The 16,295-nt window shown below is 43.8% G+C and overlaps 1 protein-coding gene across 1 annotated transcript in view; it reads left to right on the top strand.

Annotated features, from left to right (window-relative positions):
• LOC129861294 (copine-5-like) overlaps window positions 1-16,295 on the top strand; it is a 207,616-nt gene that overhangs the window by 107,986 nt on the left and 83,335 nt on the right. The window contains exon 10 of the mRNA XM_055932583.1: window positions 4,079-4,142. Coding sequence (XP_055788558.1) covers window positions 4,079-4,142 — 64 coding nt within the window. The remainder of the gene's footprint in view (window positions 1-4,078; window positions 4,143-16,295) is intronic.

The raw sequence follows: 16,295 nt of genomic DNA, 5'->3' as shown, positions 1-16,295 counted from the left end.
GAAGGGGAGGGTACAGTACAGGAAGGAAGGGGAGGGTACAGTACAGGAAGGAAGGGGAGGGTACAGTACAGGAAGGAAGGGGAGGGTACAGTACAGGAAGGAAGGGGAGGGTACAGTACAGGAAGGAAGGGGAGGGTACAGTACAGGAAGGAAGGGGAGGGTACAGTACAGGAAGGAAGGGGAGGGTACAGTACAGGAAGGAAGGGGAGGGTACAGTACAGGAAGGAAGGGGAGGGTACAGTACAGGAAGGAAGGGGAAGGTACAGTACAGGAAGGAAGGGGAGGGAACAGTACAGGAAGGAAGGGGAGGGTACAGTACAGGAAGGAAGGGGAGGGTACAGTACAGGAAGGAAGGGGAGGGTACAGTACAGGAAGGAAGGGGAGGGTACAGTACAGGAAGGAAGGGGAGGGTACAATACAGGAAGGAAGGGGAGGGTACAGTACAGGAAGGAAGGGGAGGGTACAGTACAGGAAGGAAGGAGAGGGTACAGTACAGGAAGGAAGGGGAGGGAACAGTACAGGAAGGAAGGGGAGGGTACAGTACAGGAAGGAAGGGGAGGGTACAGTACAGGAAGGAAGGGGAGGGTACAGTACAGGAAGGAAGGGGAGGGTACAGTACAGGAAGGAAGGGGAGGGTACAGTACAGGAAGGAAGGGGAGGGTACAGTACAGGAAGGAAGGGGAGGGTACAGTACAGGAAGGAAGGGGAGGGTACAGTACAGGAAGGAAGGGGAGGGTACAGTACAGGAAGGAAGGGGAGGGTACAGTACAGGAAGGAAGGGGAGGGTACAGTACAGGAAGGAAGGGGAGGGTACAGTACAGGAAGGAAGGGGAGGGAACAGTACAGGAAGGAAGGGGAGGGTACAGTACAGGAAGGAAGGGGAGGGTACAGTACAGGAAGGAAGGGGAGGGTACAGTACAGGAAGGAAGGGGAGGGTACAGTACAGGAAGGAAGGGGAGGGTACAGTACAGGAAGGAAGGGGAGGGTACAGTACAGGAAGGAAGGGGAGGGTACAGTACAGGAAGGAAGGGGAGGGTGCAGTACAGGAAGGAAGGGGAGGGTACAGTACAGGAAGGAAGGGGAGGGTACAGTACAGGAAGGAAGGGGAGGGTACATTACAGGAAGGAAGGAGGGGGTACAGTACAGGAAGGAAGGGGAGGGTACAGTACAGGAAGGAAGGGGAGGGTGCAGTACAGGAAGGAAGGGGAGGGTGCAGTACAGGAAGGAAGGGGAGGGTACAGTACAGGAAGGAAGGGGAGGGTACAGTACAGGAAGGAAGGGGAGGGAACAGTACAGGAAGGAAGGGGAGGGTACAGTACAGGAAGGAAGGGGAGGGTACAGTACAGGAAGGAAGGGGAGGGTACAGTACAGGAAGGAAGGGGAGGGTACAGTACAGGAAGGAAGGGGAGGGAACAGTACAGGAAGGAAGGGGAGGGTACAGTACAGGAAGGAAGGGGAGGGTACAGTACAGGAAGGAAGGGGAGGGTACAGTACAGGAAGGAAGGGGAGGGTACAGTACAGGAAGGAAGGGGAGGGTACAGTACAGGAAGGAAGGGGAGGGTACAGTACAGGAAGGAAGGGGAGGGTACAGTACAGGAAGGAAGGGGAGGGTACAGTACAGGAAGGAAGGAGAGGGTACAGTACAGGAAGGAAGGGGAGGGTACAGTACAGGAAGGAAGGGGAGGGTACAGTACAGGAAGGAAGGAGGGGGAGGGTACAGTACAGGAAGGAAGGAGGGGGAGGGTACAGTACAGGAAGGAAGGGGAGGGTACAGTACAGGAAGGAAGGAGGGGGAGGGTACAGTACAGGAAGGAAGGGGAGGGTACAGTACAGGAAGGAAGGAGGGGGAGGGTACAGTACAGGAAGGAAGGAAGGGGAGGGTACAGTACAGGAAGGAAGGAGGGGGAGGGTACAGTACAGGAAGGAAGGAGGGGGAGGGTACAGTACAGGAAGGAAGGAAGGGGAGGGTACAGTACAGGAAGGAAGGAAGGGGAGGGTACAGTACAGGAAGGAAGGGGAGGGTACAGTACAGGAAGGAAGGAAGGGGAGGGTACAGTACAGGAAGGAAGGGGAGGGTACAGTACAGGAAGGAGGGGGAGGGTACAGTACAGGAAGGAAGGGGAGGGTACAGTACAGGAAGGAGGGGGAGGGTACAGTACAGGAAGGAAGGAAGGGGAGGGTACAGTACAGGAAGGAAGGGGAGGGTACAGTACAGGAAGGAAGGAGGGGGAGGTTACAGTACAGGAAGGAAGGGGAGGGTACAGTACAGGAAGGAAGGAGGGGGAGGGTACAGTACAGGAAGGAAGGAGGGGGAGGGTACAGTACAGGAAGGAAGGGGAGGGTACAGTACAGGAAGGAAGGAGGGGGAGGGTACAGTACAGGAAGGAAGGGGAGGGTACAGTACAGGAAGGAAGGAGGGGGAGGGTACAGTACAGGAAGGAAGGAAGGGGAGGGTACAGTACAGGAAGGAAGGAGGGGGAGGGTACAGTACAGGAAGGAAGGAGGGGGAGGGTACAGTACAGGAAGGAAGGGGAGGGTACAGTACAGGAAGGAAGGGGAGGGTACAGTACAGGAAGGAGGGGGAGGGTACAGTACAGGAAGGAAGGAAGGGGAGGGTACAGTACAGGAAGGAAGGGGAGGGTACAGTACAGGAAGGAAGGAGGGGGAGGGTACAGTACAGGAAGGAAGGGGAGGGTACAGTACAGGAAGGAAGGAGGGGGAGGGTACAGTACAGGAAGGAAGGAGGGGGAGGGTACAGTACAGGAAGGAAGGAGGGGGAGGGTACAGTACAGGATGGAAGGGGAGGGTACAGTACAGGATGGAAGGAAGGGGAGGGTACAGTACAGGAAGGAAGGAGGGGGAGGGTACAGTACAGGAAGGAAGGAGGGGGAGGGTACAGTACAGGAAGGAAGGAAGGGGAGGGTACAGTACAGGAAGGAAGGAAGGGGAGGGTACAGTACAGGAAGGAAGGAAGGGGAGGGTACAGTACAGGAAGGAAGGAAGGGGAGGGTACAGTACAGGAAGGAAGGAAGGGGAGGGTACAGTACAGGAAGGAAGGAAGGGGAGGGTACAGTACAGGAAGGAAGGGGAGGGTACAGTACAGGAAGGAAGGGGAGGGTACAGTACATAAGGTACCATTTGAGACCTATCCCATGTGTGATAGGACAGGTAATATCTCATCTTTCTCCCCTGGCAGATACATGTGTGGGTGGTTTGGACCATATTCATCCCAATGAGCCACAGAGAAAGCTGAGTCTCGGGAAATTGGATGGATTTTAGATGGCCATGGACACAAACCTCAACCCTACACTAGATCCAGTTGAAATAGCATTTACAGGACACTCCTGAGCCCTGCTGTCATCGGTCTGTCTGAGCTATAAGATTGGCAGGCCATTAGGGAGATGGAGTGGAGATGTCCAGTGTTTGTGGGGTTTCTGTCTTAGTTTCATGGTATGTGTGTGTGTGTGTGTGTGTGTGTGTGTGTGTGTGTGTGTGTGTGTGTGTGTGTGTGTGTGTGTGTGTGTGTGTCTGTGTCTGTGTGTGTGTGTGTGTGTGTGTGTGTGTGTGTGTGTGTGTGTGTGTGTGTGTGTGTGTGTGTGTGTGTGTGTGTGTGTGTGTGTGCGTGCGTGCGTGCGTGTCTGTGTCTGTGTCTGTGTCTGTGTCTGTGTCTGTGTGTGTATGTGCAAGTCTCCCCCGGTGCTATCATACTGTGTGACTTGATAAACTGTCAGAGCGCGAGTCAGTGGTTTGGTTAGTGAACACCTAAAGGCCTGTGTGTCTCTCAGTTCTCAGCTGTGGGTTCAGAAGAACAGACCGTATGCTGAAATCAGTCTAATTCTTAATTCATCTGTGAAAGAAAACAGCTGAAGAGATCAAGGTGTGCTTTGAGGAGTGTTTAGAGACGGTTCTCCTCTGTCAATGTGTGTAGTTTGGTTCCTGGAAATGGAGGATTCCCATAGAAAGAGGACAGGTGGAAGTCCCCTTATGATGCATGGTCCTGTCAACACTAAATGTAATGAACACATGATGGAGCTTTTTTCATCTCTGTTTCTATCTCTCTCTCTCTCTCGTTTTGTAGTGGTATCCTTGAGAAGAAATGTGGCACCATCATCCTGTCAGCCGAGGAGTTGGGGAACTGCAGAGTAAGTACACAATAATTGAACTGTCACCTTTTCATTTCATTCCTACAGTCAACCAAATAGAGTAGAACATCATGTTTTACAAGTGACTCAGTGTTTAAATACTGCAGATGTTCACCTCATTATCAAAACACAAGATATACAAATCTACTAAATATGTTAGCTAGACCATAGAGAATAACCAGTCTATTAGAGGTTGTTAGGCCATAGGGAATAACCAGTCTATTAGAGGTAGTTAGGCCATAGAGAATAACCAGTCTATTAGAGGTAGTTAGGCCATAGAGAATAACCAGTCTATCAGAGGTTGTTAGGCCATAGAGAATAACCAGTCTATTAGAGGTAGCTAGACTATAGAGAATAACCAGTCTATTAGAGGTAGTTAGGCCATAGAGAATAACCAGTCTATTAGAGGTAGATAGGCCATAGAGAATAACCAGTCTATTAGAGGTAGTTAGGCCATAGAGAATAACCAGTCTATTAGAGGTAGTTAGGCCATAGAGAATAGCCAGTCTATTAGAGGTAGTTAGGCCATAGAGAATAACCAGTCTATTAGAGGTAGTTAGACCATAGAGAATAACCAGTCTATTAGAGGTAGTTAGGCCATAGAGAATAACCAGTCTATTAGAGGTAGTTAGGCCATAGAGAATAACCAGTCTATTAGAGGTAGTTAGGCCATAGAGAATAACCAGTCTATTAGAGGTAGTTAGGTCATAGAGAATAACCAGTCTATTAGAGGTAGTTAGGCCATAGAGAATAACCAGTCTATTAGAGGTTGTTAGGCCATAGTGAATAACCAGTCTATTAGCAATAGTTTTAGCCATAGAGAAGAATTGGTGTGGTATATATTGGCTATATACGACACCCCCTCAGGCCTTATTGCTAAATTGTTTGAGCCATATAGTAGGAGGATACAGTATACTGCTCTACAGTATATGCTAGGCCTGTAACCCATTAAGAACTTGTATATTAGCCATGTGTTGTAACATATGAAGATTGTGTCCAATAAATATGGTGAACATCACATCCATATTCTGTGTAACAGAAGGTATTACAACCCCCCCCCCCCCCCCCCCCCCCCCAACCCGTTCACGAAAATGGTCATGTGGCCTTGGGTTGCCATATGAAGCAGTCAGACAGGCATCGAAACATTCAGTTACTGTTCGATTGAACGTTAGAATGGACAAAACGAGTGATCTAAGCGACTTTGAGCGTGGTTATGATCGTCGGTGCCAGGTACGCCGGTTCCAGTATCTCAGAAATGGCCCGCCTCTTGGGCTTCTCACTCACGGCAGTGTGTAGGATTTACCGAGAATGTGGCGACAAACAAACAAACATCCAGCCAGTGGCAGTCCTGTGGGCGAAAACATCTTGTTGACGAGAGAGGTCGAAGGAGAAGGGCAAAAATCGTGCAAGCTAACAGGCGGGCCACAAACAGGCAAATAATGGCGCTGTACAACACGGGTGTGCAGAACGGCATCTCAGAACGCACAACTCCTATCAGATAAAAACAAGAAGAAAAGGATTTAGTGGGCACGCGATCACCAACCCGGGACAACTGATGAGTGGAAAAAATAATGCCTGGTCTGACAAATTGCAGTTCCTGTTGCGTCATGCTGATGACAAAGTCAGGATTTGCTGATGACAAAGTCAAAGTCAAAGAAAAGCAGCATAAAATAACATTTATGCTTGATCCGAAAATGTGGTTGGAGGCTCTGTTGGAGGGTGTGACGTAATTGCGGAGCCTCCGGAGGAATGCTGGGGCCAAATTGAACTCGGTACCACATCGCCGTCTCAGATTTTGTAACAATTCGTATAGCTCCACATTGACATGATTAGTTGACGGTAGGTTGGGGCGGGAGGTCCTGTTTAAACACAAACTCACTTCCTCTTGACAACATCCTTCACAACAGCTCTGTTCAACAGCTCTGCGCTGCTCCGCAAAGCGCAAGACGTATGAATGTCCTGACTTCTGCAGAGGCCATATCACCGTAAATTTTGCACAGCCAATGCAGACGTCTGATTGAACATGTAGCGCCTTCGAGTCCATGCCCCCATCCTGCCTGGTGTGTCTACGGTACAGGCTGGTGGCGGTGGTGTTATGGTGTGTCTACGGTACAGGCTGGTGGCGGTGGTGTAATGGTGTGTCTACGGTACAGGCTGGTGGCGGTGGTGTAATGGTGTGTCTACGGTACAGGCTGGTGGCGGTGGTGTAATGGTGTGTCTACGGTACAGGCTGGTGGCGGTGGTGTAATGGTGTGTCTACGGTACAGACTGGTGGCGGTGGTGTAATGGTGTGTCTACGGTACAGGCTGGTGGCGGTGGTGTTATGGTGTGGGGAATGTTTTCCTAGCACACGTTATGTTCATTGATACCAATTGAGTAACATTTCCACCCACAAAGAATTCAGGGTGTTCTGGATGCAAAGGTGGTCCGACCCGATGGTCTGTATCATAGGATGATTGTGTCCATACATACAAGATGAACATCAGAGACTATCTATACTGATTGTATATGACTCTATTTATCTCTATGGTGAACCTGCTATGACTATGAATGCCTCTTTATCGAGCCCATGCTTATTCTAATCACCAGGACAGACCTTCAGTTTTAATAGCCTATGCTATGTCCATTAATAATGCTGCTGGGTCCGTTAATAATGCTGCTATGTCCATTAATAATGCTGCTGTACCGCCAATAATGCTGCTGGGTCCGTTAATAATGCTGCTGGGTTCATTAATAATGCTGCTGGGTCCATTAATAATGCTGCTGTGTCCGTTAATAATGCTGCTGGGTCCATTAATAATGCTGCTGGGTCCATTAATAATGCTGCTGGGTCCATTAATAATGCTGCTGTGTCCGTTAATAATGCTGCTGGGTCCATTAATAATGCTGCTGGGTCCATTAATAATGCTGCTGGGTCCGTTAATAATGCTGCTGGGTCCATTAATAATGCTGCTGTGTCCGTTAATAATGCTGCTGGGTCCATTAATAATGCTGCTGGGTCCATTAATAATGCTGCTGGGTCCATTAATAATGCTGCTGGGTCCATTAATAATGCTGCTGGGTCCATTAATAATGCTGCTGTGTCCATTAATAATGCTGCTGGGTCCATTAATAATGCTGCTGGGTCCATTAATAATGCTGCTGGGTCCATTAATAATGCTGCTGGGTCCATTAATAATGCTGCTGTACCGCCAATAATGCTGCTGGGTCCATTAATAATGCTGCTGTGTCCATTAATAATGCTGCTGGGTACATTAATAATGCTGCTGTGTCCGTTAATAATGCTCATTGGCTTTCTCTCTGTGGCTCTAAGTGAGGCCAGTAAATAAGCACTTTACAGCATTACAGCCCTGCTAGTGGAGCAAGGGGAAGAGAGAGAAGAGAGGAACGAAGGGAGAGAGTGGGGAGAGAGGAACAAGGGGAGAGAGGGAGTAGAGAGGGAAAGGGGAGATCGGGGAAAGACAGGAGCGAGGGGAAAGAAATGGGAGAGAAGAGCAGGGGGAGAGAAGGGGGAGAGAGGAGCAAGGGGAGAGAGGGGAGGAAGAGGAACAAGGGGAGAGAGGGGAGATACGGGAACGAGGCCCACTTCCCACTGTAAAGGGCCATTGAAATTGAATGGACATTTTTACATATAATTTCTGCCACGAAGATGGCTGCCGGTCTACGGTGCCCCAGACTAATCCTTCTCTGGTCCCCAAACTACCAATGGGATATCCTGTAGCTTGGCTGTTCCCACAGTCTTCTGGTCCCCAAACTACCAATGGGATAACTCGTATCACGGCTGTTCCCACACTGTCATCCCCCTCTGTTGTCTCCCATCCAGAGGTAAAGAGTGCTGCAGCCTAACTGATTGACTGGTGATGATGTGTTATCCATAGCTAATGGAAAGCTCTACCAGCCAGTCAGCATAATGTTGGTTAATGCCATGTCGTGTCTGATATGGTGCCTTTACAGCCAGCTGGCAGAGCCCACTGGTTAGCAGTCTCTGATGAATGTCTCAATAGTTGATTTGTTTCTGGGTGCGGAGATTACTGGTTAGTTACAATATACTGTACGTGGTTATTGACCAATTATTACTTTCAAGCTACATTGTTTCTTTGTTTTTTTGTGAACAATTGTTTTTATTGAGTCATAAAATGACAATCAATGAGAAACAATTAAAAAAAAATCTGTGAGTTTCTTGATTACTGAAGACTGGGATATGAGTCATGACAAGGTCCTGGTGTCAGTAATAAAGTATGGTGGTGTATCAGGTGTCAAGTGACGGTTCCGTATTGGTACTGCTGAGTCATACAATAGGCGGCCATCTTGTTTTGCTTTAGATACAGCCGGATGACACAAATGAGACAACCTCAATATCTGTCACTTCCTTCTATTATGTTAAGACAGAAAAACAACACCTCTTGACAGACACAAAGACAAAGATAATTAAACCAAGATAACTCGTAGAGTGATTATGTCTGCATAGAAAACAGCAATAGAGCAGTTTGCATCCATTTAGTCACCACAGTTGTAATCAGAAATGCATTTTTCTCTCTCCTTCAAACCAACAATGTATTTTATTTCCAACTGTGTTGATTGGATATTACAGAGGTCATCAGAGCTACTCGGTTTGCTAAACAAGAGGTATTACATTTCATTCTACAATATTACATCCACCAGCTATTCTTTCCCAGGCACTGTTCCAAAATCTATATTACTAGCAAATGGGTAATAAAGCAGTGTACTGTATTGAGTATACATTCTAAGTGGCATGCTAGTGTGGATATTGGAACATAGCCTAGGGTCTGTGCTTTGAACATATAAAGGTTATAGCCCAGTTAGAGTTGTGGGCTGCTGGCCAAGACATACCTGAATTCAAATAGTATCTCTGTTATTGGTTTCCTTTGTGCAAGGCAAGCTCAAACAACGGCAAGCTGAAGTAAACAAATCCTATTTGAACCAGGTCTGCAAGCCCAGTTTTGGGCTGTTGTCCAAGGCCTGGAGCAGTGTGGTGGGTCGAGGGGCAGGTCAGAGGATGTACTGTGAGTAATGTGGGTCATGAGGTTCGATAGAGCCAATGTGTTCAGGCCCAAGAGCACCCATCACTAGCCTGGCCTGAATAAATCAATTAATTGGGATCGCTAGAGTGAATGTGTTCAGGCCTCGACAGCACCCACACAATCACGCATGTGACATAGACCTGATGGCTATTGGCTACACTTGAGAGAGAAGGAAATGGTTTTGTCCACACAGGAATAAATTACAAGTTGGTAAAAATAGGGCTTCCATTTATATCTATCAATATGCTGCAGTCTCATCCCCTGTACTGTACTATACTATATTATACTGTACTGTATTATACTATACTGTACTATACTATATTATATTATAGTGTACTGTATTATACTATACTATATTACTCTGTACTGTATTAAACTATACTGTACTATACTATATTATACTGTACTGTAAATGTTTTTTATACTATATTATACTGTACTGTAAATGGTTTTGTCCACACAGGATTAAATTACAAGTTGGTGAAAATAGGGCTTCCATTTATATCTATCAATATGCTGCAGTCTCATCCCCTGTACTGTACTATACTATATTATACTGTACTGTATTATACTATACTGTACTATACTATATTATATTATAGTGTACTGTATTATACTCTACTATATTACTCTGTACTGTATTAAACTATACTGTACTATATTATACTGCACTACATTATACTATACTGTACTATATTATACTGTACTGTATTAAACTATACTGTACTATACTATATTATACTGTACTGCATTATACTATACTGTACTATACTATATTATACTGTGCTGTATTATACTATACTATATTACACTGTACTGTATTAAACCATACTGTAATATACTATATTATACTACACCGCATTATACTATACCGTGCTATACTATATTATACTGTACTGTATTAAACTATACTGTACTATAATATATTATATTATACTGTACTGTAGTATAATATACTGTACTATACCATATTATACTGTACTGTGTTAAACTATACTGTGCTATACTATATTATACTGTACTGTATTATACTATACTGTACTATACTATATTATACTGTACTGTATTAAACTATACTGCACTATACTATATTATACTGCACTGTATTATACTATACTGTACTATACTATATTATACTGTATTATAATATACTATATTACACTGTACTGTATTAAACTATACTGTACTATACTATATTATAGTGTACTGTATTATACTATACTGTACTATACTATGTTATACTGTACTGTATTAAACTATACTGTACTCTACTATATTATACTGTACTGCATTATACTATACTGTACTATACTATATTATACTGTATTATAATATACTATATTACACTGTACTGTATTAAACTATACTGTACTATACTATATTATAGTGTACTGTATTATACGATACTGTACTATACTATGTTATACTGTACCGTATTATACTATACTGCACTATACTATATTATACTGTACTGTATTATACTATACTGTACTATACCATATTACACTGTACTGTATTAAACTATACTGTAATATACTATATTATACTGCACTGTATTATACTGCACTGTACTATACTATATTACACTGTATCATACTATACTGCACTATACTGTATAATACTGTATTGCATTATACTATACTGTACCATTCTATATTATACTGTACTGTACTATACTATATTACACTGTACTGCATTATACTATACTACACTATACTATATTATATTATACTGCACTACATTATACTATACTGTACTATACTATACTGCACTGTATTAAACTATACTGTACTATACTATATTATACTGTGCTGTATTATACTATACTGTACTATGTTATACTATACTGGGCTATACTATATTATACTGTACCGTATTAAACTATACTATAATGTCTATACTATAGTATACTGTACTGTGGTATGGTATACTGTGCTATGCTATAATATACCGCACCGTATTATACTATACTGGACTATACTATATTATACTATACTGTGCTCTACTATATTACACTGTGCTGTATTAAACTATACTGTACTATACTATATTATACTGTACTGTATTATACTATGCTGTACTATACTATATTATACTGTACTGTATTATACTATACTGTACTATACGTAAGAGATAATCAACAAAATAAGACGTGAAGGTGTGTTCCACGACACGCTAGCGGACTGGAACTAACCTTCCACTGAGTTGCGTTATTTTCCAGATAACGCATAGAGCTCCGAGTTGATTATCCCTTTTATACCATGGCTATAATTTAGCACATTTGTGGCTAGTAATTGATTCATTTGCAGGTAGAAATGTGTTCAACATCCACCGAAGTAGCCTTTAGGTTTAGAAGATAGTCGCAGTACAGTTGCCTTGGTAACCAAACAAACAGACTTGCTAGTTTAGTTTACCAAACCATCAGGTCTAGCTTGCTATTATGATAATTGAATCGAACAATATTGTTTTCAATTCGACGTTTGCTTTCGAAAGCTGCTCAAACATAGAACATGTAAGAATGAACTGAATAAATTCTGCCGTGGTGACATACAGCGCGTTATAGGGGAATAACGCATGCTCTAGAATGCCCTTCAAGCTAATCAGAAACGAGTAGTCAACAATGCCGTGGTATAATGCATTATAATATACTATACTGTACTTTACTGCATTATACTGTACTATACTATACTGTATTACACTTTACTATACTGTATTATACTATACTGTATTATAAACTGGCTGGTTCGAGCCTTGAACGCTGCTTGGCTTACAGCCGTGGTATATCATACCTATACGGGTATGACAAATCACTTATTTTTCTGCTCTAATTACATTGGTAACCAGTTTATAATAGCAATAAGGCGCCTCTGGGGTTTATGGTACATGGCCAATATACCACGGCTAAGGGATGTGTCCAGGCACTCCGCTATGCGTTGTGCGTAAGAACAGCCCTTAGCCGTGATATTACATTTACATTTAAGTCATTTAGCAGACGCTCTTATCCAGAGCGACTTACAAATATTGGCCATATAACACAACCCCTTGTGCCTTATTGCTTAATTACACTATTCTGTACTATGCTATACTGTATTATACTGTATTATACTATACTGTACTATACTATATTATACTGTATTATACTGTACTGTATATACTGTACTATATACCATATTATTCTGTATTATACTATACTGTATATACTGTACTATATACCATATTATTCTGTATTATACTGTACTGTATATACTGTACTATATACCATATTATTCTGTATTATACTATACTGTACTGCATTATACTATACTCTACAGTATCATACTTTAATGTACTGTATTATACTATACTATAAAGTATCAAACTTTACTGTATTATATTGTACTATGCTGTATTGCACTGTACTGTGCTGTACTATACTGTATTATACTGTGCAGTACTATACTATATTAAACGGTAATGTACTGTACTGTAATGTATTATACTATACAGTATCGTACTGTACTGTATTATACTGTAATGTGTTACACTATACTGCACTGTACTATACTTTGATATATTATGCTAAACTGTACTGTATTATACTATACTCTGCTGTATTATACTATACTGTACTCTACTATGCTATACTATACTGTACTGTACTATAATGTATTATACTGAACTGTACTTTCACACTAAACTATACTATACTGTGTTATATTATACGGTACTATTTTATACTACACTGTCGTGTACTATACTATAATGTATTATACTTAACTGTGCTGTAAACGAAACTATACTATAGTATATTATATTATACTGTACTGTATATACTATACTGTACTTTCCTATACTCTACTATACTGTATTATACTATACTGTACTCTCCTATACTATACTGTACTCTACTCTACTATAGTGTATTATACTATACTGTACTCTCCTATACTATACTGTACTCTACTCTACTATAGTGTATTATACTATACTGTACTGCAATTCAGAGGCACTTATGTACGGTACCTGGTATCCTCTAGCCATCCAACAGAACACGTACTTCCAACCCTCAAGCTCAACGCACTAAAAGGGTTCCAGACAGAGAGAGATGAACATAGAACGTGATGAACATAGAACGTGTGTGTGTCCTTGTGTAACGATCGTCGTAATCCTCCTCCTCGGATGAGGAGGAGAGGCGAGAAGGATCAGACCAATATGCAGAGTGGTTAGTGTTCATATTTAATGCAAATAGACAGAACACTTAACATACAAAAACAACAAACGTGACAAACCGCAAACAGTCCCGTGTGGTACATACACAGACACGCGATACAACCACCCACAGCAACCACGTGAATCACAGGCTGCCTAAGTATGATTCTCAATCAGGGACAACGATTGACAGCTGTCTCTGATTGAGAATCATACCCGGCCAAACACAAACAACCCAACAAGACAATAACACCTCGACAACCCACCCCAACTCACGCCCTGACCAACTAAATAAACACAAGAAAAAGGAAAAACAGGTCAGGAACGTGACACCTTGTCCGTGTGAGTGTCGGTGTGGTGTCCGTGTCGGATGTTTGTAATTTTCACTTTTAAATTTCAGACTTGATTTTCCCTTACCAAAAAACCCCCAGAATCTAAATATATTTTATATTTGAGATTCTTCAAAACTCCTCTGGCTGTTCCAACAGCCTTAACTCCTCTGGCTGTTCCAACAGCCTTAACCCCTCTGGCTGTTCCAACAGCCTTAACCCCTCTGGCTGTTCCAACAGCCTTAACTCCTCTGGCTGTTCCAACAGCCTTAACTCCTCTGGCTGTTCCAACAGCCTTAACCCCTCTGGCTGTTCCAACAGCCTTAACTCCTCTGGCTGTTCCAACATCCTTAACCCCTCTGGCTGTTCCAACAGCCTTAACCCCTCTGGCTGTTCCAACAGCCTTAACTCCTCTGGCTGTTCCAACAGCCTTAACTCCTCTGGCTGTTCCAACAGCCTTAACCCCTCTGGCTGTTCCAACAGCCTTAACTCCTCTGGCTGTTCCAACAGCCTTAACCCCTCTGGCTGTTCCAACAGCCTTAACCCCTCTGGCTGTTCCAACAGCCTTAACTCCTCTGGCTGTTCCAACAGCCTTAACTCCTCTGGCTGTTCCAACAGCCTTAACCCCTCTGGCTGTTCCAACAGCCTTAACTCCTCTGGCTGTTCCAACATCCTTAACCCCTCTGGCTGTTCCAACAGCCTTAACCCCTCTGGCTGTTCCAACAGCCTTAACTCCTCTGGCTGTTCCAACAGCCTTAACTCCTCTGGCTGTTCCAACAGCCTTAACTTCTCTGGCTTTTCCAACAGCCTTAACTCCTCTGGCTGTTCCAACAGCCTTAACCCCTCTGGCTGTTCCAACAGCCTTAACCCTTCTGGCTGTTCCAACAGTCTTAACTCCTCTGGCTGTTCCAACAGCCTTAACTCCTCTGGCTGTTCCAACAGCCTTAACCCCTCTGGCTGTTCCAACAGCCTTAACTCCTCTGGCTGTTCCAACATCCTTAACCCCTCTGGCTGTTCCAACAGCCTTAACCCCTCTGGCTGTTCCAACAGCCTTAACTCCTCTGGCTGTTCCAACAGCCTTAACTCCTCTGGCTGTTCCAACATCCTTAACTCCTCTGGCTGTTCTAACATCCTTAACTCCTCTGGCTGTTCCAACAGCCTTAACCCCTCTGGCTGTTCCAACAGCCTTAACTCCTCTGGCTGTTCCAACAGCCTTAACTCCTCTGGCTGTTCCAACATCCTTAACTCCTCTGGCTGTTCTAACATCCTTAACTCCTCTGGCTGTTCCAACATCCTTAACTCCTCTGGCTGTTCTAACATCCTTAACTCCTCTGGCTGTTCCAACAGCCTTAACTCCTCTGGCTGTTCCAACAGCCTTAACTCCTCTGGCTGTTCTAACATCCTTAACTCCTCTGGCTGTTCCAACATCCTTAACTCCTCTGGCTGTTCCAACATCCTTAACTCCTCTGGCTGTTCTAACATCCTTAACTCCTCTGGCTGTTCCAACATCCTTAACTCCTCTGGCTGTTCTAACATCCTTAACTCCTCTGGCTGTTCCAACATCCTTAACTCCTCTGGCTGTTCTAACAGCCTTAACTCCTCTGGCTGTTCCAACAGCCTTAACTCCTCTGGCTGTTCCAACAGCCTTAACCCCTCTCACTACTTGCCTTGCTGCTGTCCCAGTTTCAACTGTTCTGCCTGCGGTTATGGAACCCCTACCTGTCCCAGACCTGCTGTTTTCAACTCTTAATTATCGGCTATGAAAAGCCACCTGACATTTATTTCTGATTATTATTTGACCATGCTTGTCATTTATGAACATTTTGAACATCTTGGCCATGTTCTGTTATAATCTCCACCCGGCACAGCCAGAAGAGGACTGGCCACCCCTCATAGCCTGGTTCCTCTCTAGGTTTCTTCCTAGGTTTTGGCCTTTCTAGGGAGTTTTTCCTAGCCACCGTGCTTCTACACCTGCATTGCTTGCTGTTTGGGGTTTTAGGCTGGGTTTCTGTACAGCACTTCGAGATATTAGCTGATGTACGAAGGGCTATATAAAATAAACTTGATTGATTGATTGTAGACCAGGTATAGGTTTCCCTATGGGCCTTGGACAAAAGTAGTGCACTACATAGGTATTTGGGTACTATCGGAATCCTAAGCCATTGACTCCATTAGGGCGGTGCGTGAGCAGTGAAATGCTGACTGCATGAGTGTGATTGTGAAAACAACACCAGGTGTTTAATGTGTCATTAGCTTCCTCTACACACACTTGGATACAGGTCATTTTCTAGCTAAACCCATTTCATTTTACAGCCCCATTTTGTATGGACTCTTTAAGCAATTTATTTAGGTCTATATTCACAACCACAAGGTTGCAAATACACATTTTTAACTTTGCTTTTCGAGACTTCTTGTTTTGAATGTCAGAACATGAATAAAGTAATGATTATTAATATATATGTTCTTTCATTAGGATTTGAGAGTCAGGGCTCGCTGGCTGTGTACGGTGCTGCTGTGATGTGTTGCTTATTAGGATGCAGACCATGCCTCGGGTTTATTTGGTGATTCAGTGGTTTTATATTGTGGCACAAGTC

Source organism: Salvelinus fontinalis, chromosome 8 (genome assembly GCF_029448725.1).
Source record: "Salvelinus fontinalis isolate EN_2023a chromosome 8, ASM2944872v1, whole genome shotgun sequence".
NCBI lineage: Eukaryota > Metazoa > Chordata > Actinopteri > Salmoniformes > Salmonidae > Salvelinus > Salvelinus fontinalis.
The sequence above is the reverse complement of the archived record's forward strand: the minus strand, read 5'-3'. Positions and strand labels throughout refer to the sequence as shown.